General features: G+C 41.7%; 1 protein-coding gene across 5 annotated transcripts in view; it reads right to left on the bottom strand.

Annotated features, from left to right (window-relative positions):
- Positions 1-14,341: 14,341 nt before the first annotated feature.
- The window catches only part of FNIP2 (folliculin interacting protein 2), a 56,909-nt gene continuing 46,865 nt past the window's right edge, over positions 14,342-24,385 (bottom strand). For all 5 annotated transcript variants that reach the window (XM_080377694.1, XM_080377695.1, XM_080377698.1 and 2 more), the window contains 3 exons: positions 23,285-23,485; positions 19,526-19,641; positions 14,342-18,246 (listed from right to left, as the gene is read on the bottom strand). In XM_080377694.1, the coding sequence (XP_080233820.1) occupies positions 18,168-18,246; positions 19,526-19,641; positions 23,285-23,485 (396 nt within the window). In that variant the 3' untranslated portion in view covers positions 14,342-18,167. The remainder of the gene's footprint in view (positions 18,247-19,525; positions 19,642-23,284; positions 23,486-24,385) is intronic.

Genomic DNA, 24,385 nt, shown 5'->3' with positions numbered 1-24,385 from the left:
TCTAAATAAAATAAATATCCTGTAAAAAGGAAAATGGTATTTCCCTTTTAAACAAAAAGAAAATACTAATATTTTAATAACCAGCATCTCACAGTTCTCTGTAATGAAGAGGTCATGTACTTTCTCACCAGCTGCTGTCTCCATGGATGCAACCAAGGCTAGTGATAAAGCCATGGTGCTGTTCCTCTGAGGTTTGCCTATGCACTTAGCTATATCTATTGAAGTGAGCAGCAGCAAAATGGTTCAAAACATGGACATGTTCAGAGATGAAGGCAGTAGTTCCAGCTCATAGCTGTCATGACTCGCTGTACAGTGTTGTTTCCAACAGAGAAATTGGTTTTCTTACCTTCACGCTGTCAGCTGCACGCTGATTCAAATCTTGGTGTCCTTTATGTACAAGACCTAAAACATATTTTTAAGTGATGAGCTACAAAAATTATTTTCTTGTCTGTACCCTCTGCTGATACACTTTCAGTGACAGACATATCTTCCATCTTTCCCTAAAATAAATAGATTTTCTCTACCCTTCTCAGTCCCCTCCACCAACTTAGAAATGTCAGGCCTTACGACTGCTGGCACTGCTTGATGCAGGACTGTGGAGAAGTGGGGCTTTGGCATAAGCAGAAATCTGACCTGCCCTTTCCTCAGCCTTCAGCTGAGGGAAAGAAGATGTTGTCTCTTGCATAAGGGGGTTTCACAAAGAACTCACATAACCTGTTCTCAGCCACTGCTGGTTTATAGCTTGAGATAAAATTGCAAGCAAATGAGTAAGGATTTACTTGGCTTTATTAAAAGTTTTTACTTTAAAAAAAAAAATAATCATGAAAACATTGCAGCTCAGGTTTCTCTCATTTCTCCTGTCACTAACTCATGACTTCAGGCTACCCTGTAGCAAAACTGTGAAAGCTGAGATCTAACGTTAGCAGCATCTGATTTGCACAGGCTCCAACAAATCCTTTTGCAGATTTGCAGAAGAAAGAGTCAAAACCAGCTCGGTCCCTTTGTTCCTGCTGTAGTTTTCACTGTTGCAAAAGGCAGTTCAATTTCATATAATCACAACAGCAAACAGCTATAACAGAATACATTAAAAACACATTTGTTCAATAAAAGCATGCCATTTCGCAAAAGGTCATGCTTTCAGTTTTGAGGAGACTGCTAGTCACAAGCAAAATGCCAATATATCATAGCACAAAGCATTGACTTGTATATTCCCTAGCTGCCTTAGCTACAAAAATGAGACAAATAGTATTTACCTACCTTCTCAGCTGCTGAAATATTTGGTCATAAATTAAAAGTACATGCTACTGAATATTTAAAATGAGGCACATGTGAAATAAGACATACAGTTCCCATAAAGTGGATAACATATGGGAAATGCACTGTTAAGAGTCTTATTGGGAAAAACAATAATCTTGGAAAAAACAGTAACTATTTGTTTTAGCAGTTTAATTGTGCACAACACTCAACAGCATTTATTTAGAAGACAGCTACTTGATAATAAACTTTAAATATGTAAGACAAACTGCCATTTCAGGGAGTTTCTCCTCCCCACCTAAATGACTGCATCTGTACTAGTCTGTTTCTAGCGACGGTGTAAAGGACTGCTGTAGATATACGCCACTTCTGCATTATCTCATCTATAGCTCTGCAGTGTTATTTCCTATCATTTTAGCTTGCAGCCTGTAAAGTTTCCAACACCCCCAAAAGGAGATTTTTATGTTAGAAGAAAATTCACTTTTAACCCAGGGGTAAATTTATTGCAGCATTTAATCTGCAACCTCCTTTTGAATAGAAGAGCCTAGCTCTCTGTCCATTCGTCTCAGGCACTTAGTTAATGAAGGAGGAGAATTTTGCTGAGTGTATTGTCTAAATTTTTGTCTTTTTAAAATGTTGTCCAAGCAAGAAGGTGAATACTCATCAGTCCGGATAGATGGGGAGAAATATAGTACTGCCTATGATATTCATTCTTCTCTTTTTCTGTTCTAAGTGATATTATAAAATAAGTCAGTTTTCTGTATGTCAATTAGAGGCAGCAGCACCTGTAATTATGATTCCTTTTTAAGGAAATCCATAAACAAAATATTAAAAAACAATTATTATAAAACAAGAAATGGGTTTTGTTAGCATTCTCACCTAGCAACTCCAGAAAGGACACTTGAAATTCGCCAAGTTTGCTGTCATGATGAGGTTGTGCTTTTGCAGTCTCCAACTGACCAAGCTCTACAGCTTGGGGCAAGCAGGGCTTTGTTCTCAGAAGCAATCTATAAGAATTTGTCACCTAAGTTCAGCGAATATTTCCAGTACTGCATGTGCTCCATGTCCTTTGAACAGGGAAAAGACAGAAGAGGTCTAAAGATGAGAAGGTATTAAAAATAACACAAAGTGAGAGAAGGTGGCCATGAAGATGGAAAAAGATGAGAGCAGAAGAGCCCAAACCCAACAGCAGGAGCAGAGGATGGGGGAAAGGCTGCAAGCCAGGAAGAGACAAAGGCAGAAGCCGGAGAGGTAGAGGTGGGAACTGAAGGGGTCTCTAATCAGTCCTCTCTCACACTTTGTTTCAGGATTTGACAACGAACAGACAGCTCTTGAGCCTCACCATACCTCTGCTGTCTAGCAAACAGCTACAAAACCCAGTGGGGAAAAACATGCTTTCTCATTCTCCTCATGTCCTACCTATAAATGCTGCCTTCTGCACCCTTAATTGTATTTTCATTTCTTTTTCTCAATGTAACAAAAAATCCCTACTATAGCAGCATTAAAAGGCAATCAGATCTGACTGTCGGGCAAAGCACCGAAGAATGCAAATAATTAACAGAGAGTTGACAACCTGGAAATTCTGGGCTCCTTAAAGAATAACTGCTGCGTGGATATAAATTCTTCCTCCTATCAGTTACAAACAGGCTTTTTTGCCTACATACATCTTAAACATCAATTATGCAGGCCACATAGGAAAAAAAAAATCATAATTGATGCTTCGTTATTCAAGGCAAGTTTTGTGAGAAAATTAGTCCTCTAAATGGCAAAATATACAAACAGAAGCACTGATTATAACTCTGTTATTGATATGAGCTTTTAAATGTTATATGACACATTCACATTGGTTCAGCAAAAAAACAGGTTTAGGTCTGGATAGTAGCTAAATTTTTTTGTTGGTGGTTTTATGGCTGAGGATAGCCAGATGGATAAGGATTTCATTATAGGTATTGGCAAGTTAATGCTGCTGAAAGCCTGACACATGTCACATTGACTCAAAGTTGGAACATCAGATTCTCATCAACATTAAATTCAAGCAGTTTTTCTGAAACTGCAGCCTGGATGTGCCACCATGGTTTGTGTATTGCCTACCTCAAAAGATGAAAACCCACAAATATTGGGAATTACGCTGTCTGAAGCGAAAAAGATGAGCGAAGAGCATTCACCACAAGAGCCAGAATTCACCAAGAAGAGCCAGAATTCTTGAAAATTTGTGTGTGCAAACACATACGCTAAGCTCTGCTCCCCCGCACGCACTGCTCGCAGGCAGGTTGCAAAGCATGCTGCCCCTTGGCATCACCCCGCCTGGAGAGCTGGACTTCACTGCTGGTGGCCGTTTGCCTTGTCCAGGAGCAGCACTCCAGTGCTCCCAGAACCTTCTGCTGCAGATGAACCCCTAATACATATGTGATTTAATGAAAATACATGCATCACATTCATCTGTTAAATCCCCTATTTCCTAATTCAGGTATGAAAATGGCAAGTGCTTGGAATTCCTGAACTAAAGCAGTCCTGCTGGACTGAATAGTCTCCAAAGGAGGCACCCGAGGGTGACATTTATCTTTGTTTCTTAATTTGTAGCACAGACAAAGGGAGACATTTACATTCCTGAAAGATCTTGTCTCAGCAGTTTCTCTTTTGAGACCATCCAGTAAGGGAAGGAGTGAACTAATCTGCCTGTGGTCTTCAAACAATCCCCCAGAAACTTTATAAGCACGGACAGGTGCCGGCCCCGGAAAGCTGGTCATCTAAATTTAGATACACCCAGATGAACAGGAGGAAAAAAATATTATAGAGAGAGCAGGGTTAGCAAAGAAAGAATTCTGGCCAGTAAAAGAACTGAGCAACTCAATCAGTGCACGGCCACCAGTATGACTTTTGTTAATAACACGAAGGATAAAACATTTTACCATTAATATTGCTCGATCTGCAGTGATTAAACATCTCCCTGGGGTTTCTCCTCTCATTGGAACAGCAATTCATCCTAAATTTGGCATCTATCTCTCAGTCAGCCTTACGTCAGACCTTCCCCAAAAACAGATTTCAAGCACAATGGTGGACACCAGCCACCTGAGTCACCACGGGGTCACCTGAGCCACGCCAGCTGCAGCAAACGGCCAGGCAGGGGGCTCAGGACACTGCACAGAAAGCTGCCACACCTCAGCCAGAGCAGAGGTGGTCACCGTTTTCCTGACTAATCAGGGATTTAGGTCAGGAGACAATGGAGATGAGGTAGGTTTTGGATGCTGCTTCCACCAAAGCTGTGACCTGCTTGGTGTGCAGTGCCTCCAGTGCTCAGCAGCCCAGCTGGAAGCCATAAGCAGCGATCAGCTTGGGGCTCGTGACACCACTGTGGCACCCAGCACATTTTTCACATACTGCGACAGCGCAGACACAGGCTGTTAGTGCAGGGATTTTATTAAACAGCCAAACTGCCGGCTGCAGCTGCCTCATTTCTGCAGGTTAAGCTTTTTTGTTTGTTGGACTGATCACATTTTTTAGCTGCAAAGAGTTGATTAAAAAAAAAATAATAATCATTGACATTAGCATCGGTTAAACTTTCTCGTCAGAACATCTGAAAACTAATTTTTGAAATGCATACAATGCCTTGCAACTCCTCTTTGGGTTCCTAAAGGGGCCAAGTTTCTGGTTGTAAATTTTATTTGCCAGTAACTCAAGCATCTTGTGCAACGTGCAGCAATGGCAGAAAGCAGTTTGATGAAAGAAAGCACGTATTTAACTCCAGCAAGGCCAGCCCCAGCAGTTCCATACCACAGTGCAGGCAGCCTTGTGACAGAGAAGTGAATCAGGCGCGCTCGCCCTGCAGCCTCAGGGGTGCTGTGCTGAACCGCGGGCTGAGGGGCCGGCGTCTCACCTGAGAGGGCCTTTGGGAAACAGGAATTACTGGTGTTGAGGACATTTCCAGTGTGCTAAGAGGTTTCACAGTCCCAGGGTGGACGGGGGTGGTGAAAAAGCCTGGATCTGTCAGGTTAAAGGACTAAATCACCGCTTCGGTCCCGTGCCTCTGGCAGCCACCGCCCGCTTGCCCACGGCTGGGTTGCCTTTTTCTGTGCTCAGCGAGCACAGTGTGGCCAACGCAAGAGTGGAGGATCCATCTGTGGGCTCAGACAGGGGGAAGCAAACATGTGCACCCTTACAACAGGCCACGTTGCCATCAGTAGCCCACAGTCTGGTTTTAGATCCGGGGGAGAAAGGGCCAGCCTAAGCCCAGAGCTCTGCTGCAGCCCTGCAGACACCGGCAGAGCACAGGGGAGAAAACCGTGTCCTACCTGGAGCAGAGGCTGCGGCTGGGCACCTGCTTCTCAGAAGAGCTGATCTGGAAGAGTCCCGTCTTTGCAGTTCAGAGCCTGTGGGTTCAATTCTTGCTCATGACCTCAAGCATGAGAAATGCATAGAGAACTACTCTTAAAGGTCTACTTAACTCTACTCTCTGCTTAACTCTCTCTTCTACAGGTAGAAGTCAGCTGCTCAGCAAAACGGACTTCTGCAACATGCTTTAGGCCGTTTCTGGAGACACCACAGTATCAGAGGTAGACTAACAAAAGGCTTTTAATTCGAAGTTTTAGTGTTTCAAAGTCCAGCTGTGCAGCTGGTCACATTTACAGGTAAATTTAAATTGAGTTTTCACTGCACCAGGAAGCATTGGATGCCGGCAAGAGAAGAAGACAGAAGGCAGCCCTGTTTCTGTTGTTGGTTTTAAGGTAAGTTCTTAATAGCTTCCAGTTAGCTTGGGCAAAGGAAGCTGGCTGCAAAGTACATTACAGAAACTTAAGATTTGCTACATTTGACGTATAACTGAAATAATACACTGCAAAAGGTACAAATCACACTATAGCGGTTACAAGTCCTCAACTGGAGGGGCATGTGACCAGAATAACTGAGGACAAGTGACAGTGAAGTGCAAGTTTGAAAAGCAGTTTTGAAGTTTCTATCATTAATACAATTTTGCCTAAATTAACAAGATGACCTGCTATCATTGATATAATTTTGCCTAAATTAACAAGATGACCAAGTCCTGGTTCCAGCAGGACTTCCATGTGCTGAACACATCACAGCTTGAATGGTTACTATTATTTTGGGGTTCCTTATTGATTTTTTTATAGGATGGCTAGTGTGAAACCTCAATCTCACAGGAGCAAAAAGCATTGAAAGAGGAAGACTTTTTCTTATTCGCTGTTGGTGGCATACAGCCACTTTTCCATGCACAAGACAGGAGTTTAAAAAAAGATGTGGACTCCTGTCTTCTACCCAGTCATGATCATTAGGGACTAATTTAAGATCTCTGAACTCCTGGATGGAGTCTTAGCTATCAAGACACGAATTGGCCTTGATTTCCGAGTAGCCACCGCTCAAAGCCCTTGCATTCTTCTTTGAATTGTTTCACGTCTTTATGGATTTTTTCAGCTGATCCTTTTGATCCTATTTGAAGAAGCTGAGTGGGGGCAGTTAATTGCATGGAAGAATATCAGGCCTGAAGAACAACAGCTGTAGCTCCAGCAGAAGTTAGAAAAACTTTTCTGTGGCGCTGTCTTCCTTGTAATTCGTACAAAACTGCCTTCTGAGTGCAAAATGTGCTTAGCAGTTCATCTTAATTCTCTAATGACTTTGCCTTTCCCCAGCCAGCAGGACAGCGATTTTGCAGCTGCTGCTACCGCACCTAATTTATCAGCAGCTTCCTTTGCTGGTGCTCAGAGCACTGACAACCCTGGTCATAATTCACGGCGAACCAGGGCTCCGCTCCTGAAGGAAACAAGAGCTACACAGTGCCCTTCTACAGCTTCCACAGCTGTGGGAGACCATCACTGGATTACTGGCTCCTGCTCCCACTGACACCCACCACCAGCCAGCCCCACGTCCCTGCGGACACTCCTAATGCTCAGGGAGCAGAGTCACAAACTGGAAACAGAATGAATACGTTCTGCACTTTTCCAGGAGTTACTCCTCCTCTTAGAGCAGAATTAAGGTCAGAAATAACGACAGCTACCCCACAGGGGGCTTCAGCGGGGAGGAAGGGAACAGCTGAGATATATTTCTATAGGTTACTTCAGACAGTCTCCAGTGGAATAACAATCAAGTCTGGTAGGACGTACGGTGAAGGGTACCAGGGTCTGCAAAGCCCAGCTGTTTGATGCCAACTGAGCTCGGCAAGCAATCTGAAACCAGCTTTTACGCTAACTGCAGCTGGGGAAAAGGAGAATTGAATTGGCACAGGTCCCACAAAACACACATTTGGCATCAGAGCCAGCTGTAGCTCTGTGACTTCACCAGTCCTTCAGAGGGCAGTTTTCATGTTATAGCTCGGCTGAAGCAATGGGGAGGGGATGCTGGAAAGGGGAGTCATGCTTCTCCCTCTCATCCTCACCACCTGGCTATGGATTCTCAAGGCATAGGTAGCAGCTCACACCTGACCCCTATGGCAAGCAGGTAGGTAAGGGGAGATTCCACCAGCAGACACGGTGACCAGCAGCAGACTGGCTGAAGTGAAACCTGCTTCCCAGAACTCCTGACCCATCACTGCTTTAAGCAGACTGCACTGGAAGGGATAGACCTGCTGTCCTCCTCCCCTGCTGCAGCCCCTTCCCTTGGCAGTGGCACCGCGCGCTCGGGTGATGAGCTCAGAGACCCAGCCTCATCCCATGGGCACAAAGACCAAAATAATGTGCTTGTGGGTTGGCTGTGGCTCTGAGCAACCTGATCTAGCTGCAGTCCCTGCTCATTGCAGGGGAGTCGGACTAGATGGCCTTTAAAGGTCCCTTCCAACCCAAACTAATCTATGATTCTGTAAGCTGTGTACGTCCCCATGGCAGGCACCAAGCCGCCTCTCTCTTGCTGTCAGACCTTGCATTCCCCTCGGCATATGGTAAACCCCAGGCTCTGATTGCCTTCAGCATTTGCTGTCCTTCAGAAACCAGTGGTACCTCCCAGCGACGCGTTTTTACAAGAGTCACTACATAACCTCAAGCAGCAGAAAGAAATCATTCAGTATTCTTTGTTTTGAGACACAGTTTGTATGTTTGTCTAATTATCCAAGAGGCACCTGATCCCCAAGGGGACCCACCACCTCCAGCTATCCAGCAGCTGGCCAGAATCAGCCAGCACCCCACCAACAGCCGGGATTGCCATGGCAATTCATCCCTTTGAGAGCAACAGTGACACCTTGTCTGCTCATCGTTGCTTTTCGTCTTCTGATTCCCACCACATGGATTAAAATAAGCTGCACCGAGACTGAATCAGGAACTCACAACAGATACTGGTACAAAGTCAAGTGGCATTTATAAGCCATAATTTTACTTTTTTGCTCATTCATCTTGCATTTCCTCCTGCCCCTATACTTTCACATAGTTTAAAGCCGTAACACTGGTTATAGTATTTCAGCTTGTATGCGAACTTTGGAGCAAAACCGCATTGCATCGCTATTTTCTATATTAAAATAAGACAAATATAAAGATGCTGCATTGCAACGGCAGAACATTCATTACAGATACCTGCATGCCAATGTGTAAAAGCTACCGCATAAGCTGTTTCCGTGAAGCAGTAAGTTAACATCTTGTACGCTCCACATGCTTGCCTGTAACACCTTCCCACTGCCTCAAACAAGAAACTTACTCAGAGACAAGTTTGATCTTTAATTTCTGCCTTTATTTTTCTGAAAACTAGCGCTTCTCTTAAGTGGTTACCAACTCCTGCTATTTCTTACAGAGTGTTGTTTAGCAGCTTGTCATGAGTTACTTTTTCCCACATCATTCATGCATCCCAAGCAAAAAATAAAGATGCGCAAGAGCAAAGCAGCAGGTGTTTAGAAAACCAAAATACATTTCTTTGACAGCATCCACGTGGCACATACTTTCAGCTAAACTATCCTTACAGGCATAATGGTAATTGTACACAATAAGATTTCAAGACAGCATACAAGAATGAGAGAACCTTTTTTCTCTTTTTTTCTTTCCCAAAACACAGATGTCTGGATGCCAGACACTATGTCTCTGTCTCTTTAAAGCAATTGCCAGGAAGAGAAAAGGAGGTGTATGCATCCTACTCACCCCAGCATGGCTGGTAGGACTGTTCAATGATAAAGGCGTTATTTTAGGACTCCGACGATCAGGTACCAACCTTTGCCGCAGACTCCCCGCATGCCTTTGGCCCGTCGCCTCATCCTCCTGTAACGAACAGCAGTCATCGCCAGAATGCTGAGAACACAAACAGGGGCTGATTTGATGCTGAGCCACGGACACAGGGTGAAAATTCCCAACCTGCCGCCAGCCAAGCTTAATCAAGAATTAAGAACGGCTAATCAGTGTGGCTAACTCGGCATGGTACTGAGATTAAGATGTGTTATGGAGTGACTAGACACAGGTTTAGTGAATCCAGAGATGATCTCAGCATGGCTGCACAGTGCTGCACTAGGCTGACAAGCTGTGCTATCAGGGTGCTCTAAGCTGTTCATCACCGCAGGGTGCGTAAAACCGCGTTTAACTCAGGCAAGTCCTCCACACTGCAAAGTTCACAGTCGTGTTTCAACCTCAACTACAACGCAACCCGCCTCAGCGTCACAGCTCTGAGAAAAAGGGCAGTGGTGTGCATGTTGGCAGCTAACCATCATGGAGCTACTGAAGGGTGACAATGCCAAGGGTAGTCTGATACTGCCAGACACTTCGCCCCACACTGCCAACAAACTCATCTATGTGCAAAATTGTAGTTAGATACTTTTCAGTGTAGTTCCCTTTTGTTGGAGAAAGAGTGATGCTTGGTGATACTCAGCGACCAGCGGCAAGACCTGCAGCTACAGTTTGCCACGTGGGTCCATCGGAACAGCAATTTCTAGGGAGCCCTGCTTCAAGCGCTTTGCCTCTGGGGATGGGACCACCCAGCTCTGAGCTCTCCAACCCGACCAAGGTTTGCAGCTTCCTCAGCACAAACCATAAAGCCCATACCAGCTTTCCCCAGGGCTGGCAGAGCAGTTGCTGGCCACAAAGAGACACGCAGAAAAAGCTTCACGTATTTAGAAGAAAAGAGAGAACACTAATTTGAAAAGCAGCAAGGCGGGGAGAAGGCAAGAAGAATTTTAGTATGATCCTAGAGATTAACTAGTAAGATAAGGCCCTTAGCAGCAACATAGTTCAAACATCACAAGGCTCAGGATAGGAAGCCTTCTGACGATGAGAACAGTTCTTGATTTACCAGCTTCCTTGTCTATGAAGAGCGCAGGCACCCACACCTGGGACACCACCAGGTCTTCTTCAGAGCTTAATTCAAGTATACAGTAATGCACAGCTACTCCTCCAGCTGCTGCCACTAGCCAATGAATTACTTACAACACTCAGAATTTATTTGGCAACGTTACAAATGGGCTTTGCGTCTTTTGCTTTGGGTGTTTACCTGCTACTGAGCACCAGGAGAGAGGGCTGCGTGCCGGGGGGAGAACATGGCACACTGAAACCGGGGGCAGCGGCCTGCCCGCAGGGTGTAGCCACGGCTAAGTCGAACGCAAATGGTTTAAATACCAGAGGCCTGACAAACTCACTTGAAATATTGGTGGCTAAGGTATGTCCCCGTGCCGATGTGGGTCAGGTCACCCCCAGGGGACAGGGAGGGGGCCCTGCTCAACCAGCCCCTGGGTTCAGTCACGGCAGGGATGTCAGGCCCTTACACCAGACCGTCAGAAGTGCAGTTATGGCAAACAGCGGGGCAAAGGGAAAACTCGGCACTAACTCCATTTTTGGTTTATGCTCCCGCCTACAGTCTGCTCCGAACGTTCCTGAACAGTGGTGTCACCATGCAGGGCCAGGCTAGCTGGGGACTGGGGCAGCCACGGAGGCTGCAACGCTTCGGGCAGCCCAGGCACCTCTGCTTCCCAAACCACCAGGCGAGGTGCGTTCGCCCCGTTAGAAACAAACCTGAAGAATTCAAGCGCCTGCACTGTAACTGTAGTGCCCCTACCCAGGGCACGAAGACCTGAGAGTTTGGAAACGTGATTTTTAATTTCACATTGCTCATGGTGCAGCCTTTTCAAGGTCAAAAAGTTGCATGTTCTAAGGAATCAAAAGTAGTTCAAGAAAAAATGCTCAAACTCCCTACATTTTTCAAGGCTAAAGTGAACAATTTTAGAAGATTTGTCCATCTAAGGCTAGCAGAGCCTGTGCAGATCTTAGGAAAAAAAAAAAAGATGATACAATACTGTAGAAAATGAAAAATGAAAACATTTACATGACAGTCTGTGCAGAAAAGAGGAGAACACACACACACAGACCCACCCTCATTTTGCCTAGGGAAAAAGAGATGAGGTAGTTAAATAAAGCTAAAATAGCAAAGGACCTAATTGAAACAGTTTTGTTATGTACAGGGTTGGAACTCAATCCAAGCAAAGGGAAAACATTTTTGCAAGCCAAATATCCCAGCCCTTGACCCCACGGCACTCATATTGGGCAGCAGAACCGCTGCCTCGGAAGATCTCAAGCAGCCCCCAGTATTGCTCCATATTTCCACATCCACAAACATTTCTCTGCCCGTAGGAGTGGGAGCTTTCCTCCTTGGTTGGAAATTCCTTCCTCAAGAAGAGAGAAGCTTTCTCTCTCTCAAACACCATTTTGTCAGACCACAGCAGAATCTCTCCTGTCGCTCCAAGTGGAAGAAATCCAGTTCACGAGGTTGTATTTAAGTGCTTCACTGTCACTCCTAAGCCCTTCAGCCTTGTGTTGACCTTTAGGATTTCGATACAAAATGCTGCTCTACTTGTACTGCTTAAACTGTTTTAGCTTTGGGATTGTGCCAGACAGACAACGGACGGCAACTATTATAAGAGTAATTTTCCAGCATGTGGATTACTAGCATGTGGCCACTTAAGCTAATTTTATATAGGATCAGGAGCCTTACAGGTCACAGTCTCATGGTTTGCCACTCAACCGCATGTCCAGTAGGGCCCAAATCCTGTCTCGTATGTCCAGTCATGCCCCCTTCAGCCAAATACTACAGAAAACCAAAGAATATGGTGCATGGATAATTAACAGAAAGCTTTGCTATGTTATACGACTTTCTCATTTAGAAAAGGAGGGAGAAAGACCGGCAGAATTTTGGCACAAGGCTTGCTTGCTTTGGGGTATGGTTCAGGTTTCCTTGTGCCTGCTGTAGCCCTGAACTCCTTGTTATGAATAAGGAGAATCTCTTCATCAGTTCTGTGATGCTCCTTGCCATTTACGTGAGAGGGAAAATGGTTAAATCTGTTGCTTACCATTAGTGTTCATGTTGTTTCAAGTCATGTCTTCTGAACAAATAATGGAATTTGCAGAGTTTGAGAGTTTTTCAAATCTAGGTATTATTTTCTCTTTTGCAGCTGTCAGTTCTAGAAGTTCCTCGGCAGCCCTCTCAGCCATACCATGCAAGTATTTATTAATAAATACAGGTCTCCAACCCTTCCCACCGCTTGGCTGTTCTACACACGCGCATCTCCCTCTTGCTACCCTGCCACAGTCCCAGTCACCCAAGTTCTGAAGGAGATTAGCTAAGCCCCTTTAGTCCAAAGTTAAACCACTTGACATGACCAACAGCTTAACTACAAATTTTCAAAAGCAGGGAATTCAGAGCAGAGGAGCTTCATGGAGTCTTGGGAAGCCCAGGTTCCTGCCCCGCACAAACTGCCGAGACACTCTAATGGTCCACAGCTATCAAAGACAGAAGCTGGAGCCATCTCAGTCCTTTGCTTTCTTGTTCCTAGCTAAGAGGTCTCATCTCTTCCCTTGCCTTTACGCTGGCACTTACTGGAGCCAAATTAAACTCAGCAGACAATCACCAGCAGCTTTTTTTTTTTTTTTTTTTTCCTGCGAACATGCTGCACCTGGCTATGAGTGATTCAATGAGCAACAGCACAAGCCACAGAGCACAAGCCACTTGCAGGTGCAGCTGTAGTACGACAGGAGCAAAGCCCAGACAGGGCAGTGGGGTCTCCCCTTGTTTGTTTCAAGCCTTCTCATGAAAGCACAGGCTTGGAAAGAGGCAGGCAGCTACACAATTTAGCAAGAATAGAGCTGGAGTGAGATTACAGACAGTACTGTCATTTGTTTTGACACTAAAAAAAAAAGCTTCCATTCTCATAGAGGTTGATCAGATTGGGTGTTTATAAGAGGTCACTGTGCAGGAGTACTAAAAGAAGCACCAATATCACAGGAGTCATAGCAGACACACAACAGACTTTTCTTCTTATTTCAAGTGTGCACACAAGCATTTAGCACCTTTAAGCATGAGAAAATAAGTACATTTATCTCCAAATACTCCAGGGCAGCTACACCAGAAAGCCAGAAGCTGTATTCAAAGTACTGTGAAAAGTCCTTGATGCCAAAGTCCCTGGACTTCTGTTTTAATCTCCAACCCTTGTTAGCCTGACCAACAAGCAAACATCAAACATTTCTGTCTACTGGTAAGAAGTACTTAGAGCCTACAAATCAGACTATAGCTCAGACACGTTCAAAGATGTTCAGCATAATTACAGTTGATCACTTCTCCATTATTTTGTAAATAAGGACTTTCCAGTAAGCTGCAGAATACCAAATAGAAATTCAGGTCATGGAGAGTTTGACACAAATTGAAGACCTCTTTATTTTAAACTATTCATGTCAAGCCCATTAACCAATTCATAATATAGTAGACACAGGGTGTCACTCATTCCTGTTGGGTTGAGTAATTTTAAAATTGGGTATGTTATGTAATAGTGACACATTTTTCAGACAGCTCTTTTCATATGCATTTGAGCTAAATGCCAGCCACACAGGTGTGTGGAACCTCTGCAGGAGAGAGGTATTTCGACAGTCAGTGTCTTCACTTTTTTATTTTTTACAGTTAATTTTCACACTATAAGAGCACTTGTTCACATAAGTGGGGTAAAACTTCCAAAAAAGCGTTCAAGATAGTGTTCAATCAGGTTGGAAATTTCGTGAAGCTCTCCCGTTAAGACACTTCTTGAACAGTTACTTACTCCCCTAATGGTTTATCGAATGTCCATGCGCTATTAGATCTCAGCTACAACAAGAACAGCTATTTCAGAAGTCTTAAAAAAGGAAGATACCAAATACCACTTACATTCATTTCAGAAAGTTTATTGCACCAAATGCCGCAAAGAAATAGACCAAAATGATAGTGTACATAAAAAAACTATAAGAAAAAAACTCATGTAGTTTGACATTGGTATTCAGTCATTCCTAAAAAAGCCTATGCTCTCCAAACATGCAATAGCAACACACATTTTTTTTTCTACTATGGAAAACCTGCTATGTACGTCAAATTAGCCCACCTGACCTAAATAAAATAAAAGTCTAGAGTATATTCAGCAGTTCAGACTCAACTTTGATTTGGGTCTTGTTAACTGAAGTAGAAGTTATACTTGAGGGATAAGCGATCATTTTGTGTAAACTTTATATACAAAAGATCAAAAGATTGGTCTGTCTGAAAAGGGTTTTGACTTTAAGAGTAAAGATGTATATAGTAGGGAGTGGGGAAGATCAATCTGTAACTCCGGAGGATGCCACTAGAAACATGAATTACAGAATCAAATGTTTCTTTTGGGCAGAAGAAAGGTGTATGTACTAGTTCAGAGAGTACCTACTTAAATTAAAATGTTTAGAACTTGGTATTTGGGGGTGGGTGGGTGGGTAAATAATTCATACAGATTAAATAATACAATTTCGCAGTTCATTCCTCCCCTCTGCATATGAAGGTTTAGTCTTGCCTGAAAAAAGCGTACATTCCTTAAATTGCACTGTGTAAACTGCATTTATGTGGGATTTTGGAAAAGACTGTGCACTCCCACTTAACCAAGAAAGTATGTATTTAAGTTTACAAAAAACTACATAATACTGATAAAAACAACTTTGGAATATTTGAAAATTAAGCTACATTATCAATTTTAAACACATCTGTACATTCATATCACTTTTCATCCTATTAAAATAAAACAGTAACATGCCCTAAAGATGTCTAACAACACATCTGTAAATACTTACTGCCCTGTCATGCCACACTAATTTACACAAACAGCAAGATGCTACCAAAAACAAATTAAAGACTTGGAGTCAAAAAAAGCCCTAGAAGGTGGAATCCTGTTAACTGAGGTAGTACATTTGGTGGAGGGGAAAATACATATTGAACTTTCTTTAGACTAAAGCCTTTTAAAGGTAATAAACAGCTTTCATATTGGATTTTCTTTCCCCCAAACCCAGAACTGTCAGAACTGGATAGTTCATCATGTAATTTCTGAAGAGCAGCAAAATGTTAGAGAAAGCAGCAAGAACTATAAAGTTTTAGCCTGGGCTGAAGAAAATCCAAGTGCTTTTGACCATCAGCTCACACACCACCCATAGGTTAAATTTGATGTCTGGCCAAACAGCAGATTATTAAGTTTTTTTTTTTTTTTAATAGTTCATGTAATAAAATCTGGTGTTACTGATCACGGTGTTAGCTTTGAAATCACTGAATGTTGGCTGACCTTTGACTTTCTTAGTACACTATGATAACAAAAATGTATTTCTACGTTAGCACATATTTCTTTGAAGAATTGTCAAGAGTCTGTGCAGATAAAAGCCCAAGTAACACTTTAAGAAAACTGGAACTGACTTTTAATGAGCTCAGCTACTATTTAAGATTGGTAAGAAATAGAGAAAGTACATGAAGACTTCTATATACACCCAGGGAAGCAGTTTCATAGTCTTATACATGCACGCGCAACATTCTCCATCACAGGGGTAGTTTAGGACTATGTGACTTGCTCTACGGTTCTTACTTAGTCTTAACCTTGTGGAACAGAGAGTGGTATCTGCCAACAGCTAGATGCAGAGGTAAGTTTACTTTCCAGCAGCTAGAAGGATTCACAAACCAAAGACAAGAAAAGTTTGCTTAACTATAAGCAGTAGGAGAAAACCCTGAACCATAGAAAGAATTTAGCCTTTTTAGGCAGACTATTAGGGACAAGTATGAAAATGTGATAAAAGAAACATCTGGAATGTCAGGTCAGAAACACAGCATATAAGAAACAGCTTTAGAAGCGTTGTATCAGAATATTAATTATCCCTCCACTTGGAAACAACCTCTCTTCACAGTAGGCCAGTCTACCTGTTACCCTCAAAAAGCAACACAAGGTTAATCAAGACCCCTATGACATTTAAACAGCTTACAATATGCGCATTTCATTATCTCAAATCATTTAAAGTTTACTGTAGAAAAGTCCAAACATCAAGGTAGTAGGAAATAAAAACACTTCTAATAAAAGCATGTGCCTTCAGTGTTAAAAATCTGTAATCACCAACAGGGAGAACTCACAACCGGTGACCAGGAGTTTCTTATTAGAATTCGCTATTCCCAAGCTATTGTGTTGCTAGCAATTTGTTTGCAAGCTGACAGTTTCAGACACCTTATTCATGCTGGCTCACAACAGAACAGTCCAACATTGAGTTTTCCATTTCTTTAAGAATGTTTGTTTTGATCCTTTGTTCTCTCCTCAGTCTGGTCCATAGTTTCACATCCAGCTTAACAGTGCTTTATGCAAAAAAGTTTGGTTTTTTTTACATTCATGTTATCAACCACATGAAAACAGTAAAATACAAAATTTTATTTTCATTTCTAGAAACAGAGAAGGCCAGTATCAGCTAGTGGAGTAGTTTCTGGTCTCAGAGTAGTTAACCTATTAAGGAAAGGCACCCAGATGATAGTTCAAGATTTCTGAAGAATCAAAAAGGGTAACTGCAAACATTCATAGTAATACCAAATATTGGGGTTTGCCCCCTACATTTTATTTTACTCCAAACAATGGTCCTCTTTTATTCCTACTTAGAGTGACAACTAGTAGCTGGGAAAAGGTGGTAACTAACACTTTTGACTAAAGGTTTGGTGGGGGTTGGTTGTTGCCTTTTATTTCCCCAGTGAGATTGTCTTCAGTTGCTGCCAAGCGCTCGGTGTCAGTGCGCACGGACATGCGCTAACAGCACTGGGATCGTACAGAAGTTTGTCAAACTCTTACTCCTTGGAGATAGCAATACTTGATGACACCAAGACACGGGTTTAGTTCCCAGGACTACAGTCATACAGAAACTTGAGAGTTATTAAAGTTGCATCAGCAACAAATGTAAACTTGTAGCAGAAACTCCATAAGGCTTTCCCACAAAATCCCTATCTCAGAAGTCCATTCCATTCTGGCCATGGGCTCATTTGAATGCCTCCTCATTAAAACAGAAGCAGCCACAGCTTTCTTAACTTCTTGCCCTTAAAGGGAAAAGTCACATCACCTCATACACACCTCTATTCCCACAAAACATTTGGCTGCTGAATCCAGGTTCCTTGTTCTGAGCCCATCACTTCCACTATATAAAATCACACATATGCTCCACAAGAAAAATCATGTCCCATCTAATACACTTGTGTATAGGAATGCTATATACATAGTTTACAGCTCCTCCTCCTTCCCAGTAAAGAAACATGCACCACACCACACTCAAGTGTAGTATTACAAAATCCATTCTAACCCACTTGTTCTTTTAAACTGTTACTTCATGGTTTTGAGCAGCGTTTTGGATGGCAGCTCCTGGTCTGCCACATAGTGTTAACCTTTGTCCTTTGAGTAATAACAAAATGCAAGATGCAGTCATTTTCTTAAGTCAATAACAAAATGCAAGATGCAGTCATTTTCTTAAGTCAGAAGTGAGATTGTATGAAAAACCTGAATGCCTTTTATGTTATGTAAACTGAAGTCCTCCGACAAAACATCCAGATGAAATCAGAATCAGAAGGTGGTAGAACGTACACAGTCATCACCTGCTTTCCTCAGCGTTCCCCTTTACCAGTGTTTGGCACCTCTGTTCTTCATTCAACATTCCCGTTCCCTTTATTTTACTTTAAGGGAATGACTATCCTGAGATTTTTTATAAGAGTATTTGAGCAACATATGGGGAATGAGTACTTGCTATAGCAGCCAACAAAGGCAAGTCATTGGATTCAATCCTAGAAATTAAAAAAAAAAAAAAAGACAGACTTTAAAATATAGTCACCTTCACAAAAGAAGAGAAACAAGAAGATATTTTTCATCCACTTTAAAGAAACTGGAAGTGTCTTGCTATAACTGAGTTCATTGTTTAATTATTATTTATTGCCATTACTGACAACATACCAGTAAAGGTAAGTAAAAGTGTTTGAAACTAGGAAGTATGCTACCATTTAAGCCAAAAGATAGCAGTATTACATTTTGTGGTGTATAATATTTTGTGGTTTAAATAAAAAATTTTATTTATTTGCCCAGCCATAAGTCTTAGCTTGTAGTCTTGCCAGTCTGTAGGCACCAATAAGCTCAGTTTAAGAAAGTACTAAATGTCAGCTTATGGAAAACTGCATTTCGTGTTTTGAATATAACTCAGTTCACCATATAGTAGTGCTTTCTTAGCAAAAATGACCAAAAGCTGTAATTATTAATTATGCAATAACAGTATCAAGAACATCTCTCAAATGCAACAATCCGTTTCCAAACATTTCCAAATGTAAAGCTGCTCTGAGGCCAGAACACGTGTGTATATGCACACACACACAGAAAAGTGCCTGTTTCAGGGTTTCACTATTTACAACTACATTTCTCAGTATGAAATCTTGGAACAGTTTGGATACAGATAAATTAAGTTTTACCTACAGTGCTAAAAATCATCTTGGGAACCAGAACTGTTTAGGTTGGAAAAGACCCTTAAGATCATACAGTCCAACTGTTAAAAATGTGTATTTCCTTCTTCCCCCTTCCCCCTCTTCTGCTGTCAGCAGGTGCATCCCTGAAGGTTGTACACCAGTCAAGTACTATTATTAGAAGACAGCTGCCAAACAGGACACCTGCTTTTTGAGAACTCCTTTTTGTTCGAGATACAACTGCACCACCTAACGTTCCAAAAATTCTCAAGTATTTGTTGGGATGAAGTTTTCATTAAGGAGATCAAGACAGAAAGAGTGCATAGGAATGCACGGAGAACCTCCTAATGACCAAAATCCAAACTTTCTTCATTCAGAAGATATAAGAATGACAAGTAATTTGTTCTTCATGTAGAAATGTGCCGCCTCCTGATTTTCAGATGGCTCAGTAGAACCCATTTTTACACTTTATTAAGTACACGAAAGAGGAGAGTGCTGAATATGAAGAAGCAAACACGTCATTGTGGGAACAAGATGTCAACATTCAGAAACTGCAAAGGAAGATAAACTGCCTCAAGTTTGGCCATTGGTTAAAACAGATACCTGCAATACTCACCCCAATACAATTCCTAGTTCTTTTACATGCACTCTTGTATGTCCTCGCAGATACTCTGAAAGCATTTTGCTTTTGAGATACATCTCTTGTAGTCTATCCTCAAGATGCATTATGCACTGTAAATACAGACCAAAAACCTCAGAACAGCTTTAGCAATCGCATGCAAGTTTTACAGAAATGCAAGCACATCATTTTAGTTTTTATCTTAGCTAGAGCATCTTTCAAATTAAATCTCTGCTCTAAAATCCAGAAGAGGCAGTTTGCTTCGTTACAGCTGTACTAGCAACATCGAACAGCTACACTACTCCCTCGAAGGGGAACCCCCTGGTAGGACTGGGGCATTCCAGCCTTCCTGGGCAGCAAGTTTGTTGCACTTACTGCATGTGCATTTTCCACTCAAGTCAGCCACAGCGTTTCTGCTGACTCTAGATGTTTTAACCAGGTTCAAAGACACCAAAGACATCTTACTACGGATCAAACCAGAATACTTGGATCAAGATGTCTTGGTCAGTACCATTTTTTCTGAAAGACTCAGTTTAGATAATAGCTTCTAAAATTAGTACTCTAGCTCTAGAACTCTGCCATTCAAGAAACTAAGATTCAAGAAGTGGAAGACACCATTATCTTCATCATCATAAAAATTATAGCTCTTTTTTTCCACTGCTTTACTGTATAAGCTAGTTACAAATCCCTTTTAGGCATTTGTTTTTATTAATCCTAGGCACTTCCAGTTTAAAATTGCTTAAGCATTTGACACTGCTTGCCAAAAGGTAATAGTTCAAGTTGAAACACCAGTTTAATCACTCCCCTTTTCTTTCAGCAGCAGCATGCTAGAAATTCAAATTATTTTTAAATATGTCATATGATGCATGGTAATTTCTCATACACCAACTGCAGGAGAGCAGGTGAACCTTTGTTTCAAAGGGAGAGGGTTTATTTTGGTAAGACAAGACCAGTAGGTAGGATGTCTTATCAGGTATTTTGTTCTAGGACAAAAGGTATATTCAATTTGTCATATTCCTTCTTTCCACTGGGATGGCCACTTCAAAAAAAAAAAGTTAAATTAGTTCAGCTCTCCAAACTCCAGGAGATGAAAGCAGGGAGTGCATGTAGAACCTCACATTATCAACTGCACAGTCACCCAGCAGAGACAGCAATTACAAACAGTACCTGCAAACAGCTTCAGGCCATCGCCCAATGTACTTAAGTTGAATGGAAACCATAACTATTAGAAAAAAGATCCTGTGAAACCAGTTTTGTCAATTAAAAAATGAGGGAAAAAAAGACAAATGTTTATAGGTAGCCTACCATGTATTTTTCTGATGTTTGGGAGCAAGATGATTTTTAATGATTCTCTGAGCTTATACCGGGTCTTATTCATGGAAGATCAAGAGGCATTTTAAAAAGCATCCAACATAGTACTAGAATAACATCACTGCCACCAGTGGAGGAAAGGCAAAAGCTTTCTGAGAGCAATTTGGATCTATTTGCTTCAGGCAAGTTTTCACTCAAGTTGTTATAACCCTTCTGATTCTAGGCACGAGGGAAACACGATTTTTCTGTTACCGGTAGCCCTAATGCAACAGCTTATGAGCAGCTCTGCAGTGGTTCAGGGCAGCATGCAGCTGATCCACAAAGCAGCAATTCAATATATCTAAATTCCAGTACTTGTGCTAATATATAATGAATTATTTTTGTAGTTGTGAGGCAGCAAGTAAGGAAGAATGCCACTAGAAGAGATTTCTCTCTAAAAAAGATTCTTTACTTAATATTATCTACTCATGAATGCCCATAAAGAAAAGACATTTTCCATAAGCTCGCTACATCGATCCATTTTATTCAAAATGTGCACAGCTTTGGGTTTTTTAATGTTAGCTTCCTCCACAGCTTCTCTCATTGACTAAATGGGGGGTGGCAGTGGTGGTGGTGTAAGTCAAGTCACTTCTAAAAATAGAAGAGTAGCTTAAAATGAGTTTAAAGGTGCAGTTAAAACTTTTGATGTATTGCTGATATGCAGCAGTTGCTATCATCCCTTCCCTCTCACCCTGGCACACTGCAAAGCCCTCTGCGGTATGGCTACCAGTCTGAAGTGCCACAACAAAGACAACACCACTCGCCTTTCATTTGGTCCAAAGTTGGGTTTTGTGGTTTTTTTTTTTACTCATTTTCTCATTTTACTCAATTTACTCATCTGAACAGTAACTGCATGTAAAGAAACGTGCACTCCTAAAGGAAACTTCAAACATGCTGCATTAAGCTCCTCTCTGATCAATATTAGTATGTACGTTTTTGCCAAAATTTAGATCAATAGAATCAGTACAACGAAAAAGTCACACTTCTTCCCCTAGAGTTTAGTGGAACACTTCACTTCCACACACTGATGGCTCTGCTTTAGCAAAGAGCTGTAAAATCCACCAACAGAAGGATCAAAGTATCTCTAACGTTTATGATTGAAAATTTACAAGCTACTAGCACTGTCACTTCAGTGTTCCTTTTTGTGAGAAAAAGGAAATAAAAAAAACGCCTGAAAAACATTCTAGCACCAAACCCCTCCCACACCACACAAAGCATACAGAAATGGCATACACAAACCTCAAGACAACACTGGGAAGAGCACCTCAGCTGCAGAACCAGCTATTCAGTTAAAAAATGCCCACATTTGAAGGTATTACTGTGCAAATGTTAGGATATAATTTTAACCAAAGTTGCCTATTTTCTGATGCTCAAAAGAAAGCAGAAACAACATTTACAACATGTATTTTGCCTAGCACTTGACTTCAAAAACTTAAGTGTATTCAGTATCAATAATTTTATCCAAAACAATGCCAACTAATACTATTTACAGCTGTTAGTGTTTAGCTCTATCTTCCTCTTCCATCTGCTAGCACAGCCGTTACACAGGCTTCCTGCAAAGTTTCTCGATGTTTTCTGCTGAAGGACAGACCAATTCTGTTAATTGAGAAAGGGGTGACTCCTGAAAAAAAGCGTCCCATCTCCCCTCACCTACAATTCTGTACTAAACCCTATTATAATTACCACTGTTAGACTTGTGGGTAATACTGCTGTAATCAGCAAACCCATTATTGGTGATTTGCTCTGATGAATTCCACTCCTACCGAGGACAGGGAAGGATGCTGTGGGACAGGGAGTATGCAATACGACAAAGTAACCCCCCCTGCCCCAAGGGTTAGCAGCTTTCAGCCTCCTCCCAGCCATCCTAGGGAGGCAGCAGCACGGCTATCCAAGACAGCACCTGCTGACAGGGTTGGCTAAAATATGTCTATAACAAGTAAACACACAAGCAATTATTTGGGGAGGCGAGAGAAGCAGCATCCACTGCATGGGGTGGGAGAGAAAGCCCAAGAACAGAAAGCTGTATGCTAGAAACAGGCTTGGGGAGATAGGCGCTTCAACAACAAACAGTAGAGGAGTGTAGAAATTATACAAACAAAAAAATAAAAGCCAGATTTAAGAATCCTAACTGTAAACAGATGAGGACCATGCTAAAATTGCCTAAAGAACTTGTTTTGGCCTATGTACTTCGGAATAGTTAACTTTGATCTATTAGATGTAAGTCACAGATGCAACAGGATACTGTTTTAGGACCGTACCATGCATTCTTTTAAGTACGTTGTCCCAGCTCTGCATTATTACAGGCGTTTGTTTATTGGTATAGCAACATGGCATACAAAACTCTGCACTTGCTACCTAAGCTAAACAATTTTCATTAGCTTCAATCTTCAGTAAAGAAATACTTACAAAGTCAGCTGGGATGTTGAGTTTGTAAAGCTGTAAAATAGACTGCAATAAACTGGATACTTGACTTGAAACCAAAACATCCTTGCCTAGCTTCATATTGTCCATCATCTTCCTCTGGCTTGTAGCTACTTGTACGTTCCATTTATCTGTGTCTGCAATAATGCAGACTGCTTCTGCTATGGGCTCATCTAGCACTGGATGCTGCAACAGATAGAAAATTACAAACATGACGTGGCACTTCCAGATACATTTCTACAATTTAGTTTGAGGTTCCACTTTTATTCATACTGAAGCAGGGAACAAGAAAGTGATCCAATCAATGTTTTTGTCCACTAGGAAGCCAAAGGCATCTCAAATATTACAATACCAACTTCAGTGACAGTTTACATGCAGTCACACCGTGTAAGTCTTAACTGCCAATTTGATCAAGGCATTTAATTTTAATTAGTGCTTCAAAATCACTATTCCAATAATTCTTTTCTCCAGGTATTCCATCTTCCCTGAAAAGGTGAGTTTCTTCCAAAAAGAAGTAATGAAAACTGAAAAGAGTAATAATGATACTGATCCAGTGATGGTGAAAGTATATTTAATGTTTCAGAGATACGTGCGGGACTTCACTATGAGAATCGAGGCAGGGTATGCATGAAGAGACAGCATTGCATTAGATCCATCTGATGATGTTTAAAGAAGTTATACACACATCACTGTTTTGGATAGCACATGAACTCATTCCATCAGGATGATTCTTAATTACTTTCAAGGTGTTAATTACTAGATAAACATTTAAAATTGCATACTAAGGTCACACAGTTACTTTAGTGAAAGGTTATAAATGAATTCTATAATTTACAAGTACCTCGAGCAAGATCACGGCACAGTCCTTACCTATAAACAATTACTTTCTGTAGTCAGTCATTTCTGCTACAGTCTAGTGTAACATCAGCCTCCACAAGACTTCATCTCCCTTGCAATGGATGCCACTAAGTGGCAAAATAAGATGTTTCAACTTTCATATCATTTTTGTGAAATCTAGGTAACTCTGTCTGCTATTGTGGCTGAAAAAAGAGAAGCAGTTTGCAGCTTGAAGTTGCCAACAATTTT

This window comes from Falco punctatus (assembly GCF_963210335.1).
Source record: "Falco punctatus genome assembly, chromosome: 1".
NCBI classification, from domain to species: Eukaryota; Metazoa; Chordata; class Aves; order Falconiformes; family Falconidae; genus Falco; species Falco punctatus.
Note: the sequence above shows the minus strand (reverse complement) of the source record. Positions and strands in the feature narration are given on the sequence as shown.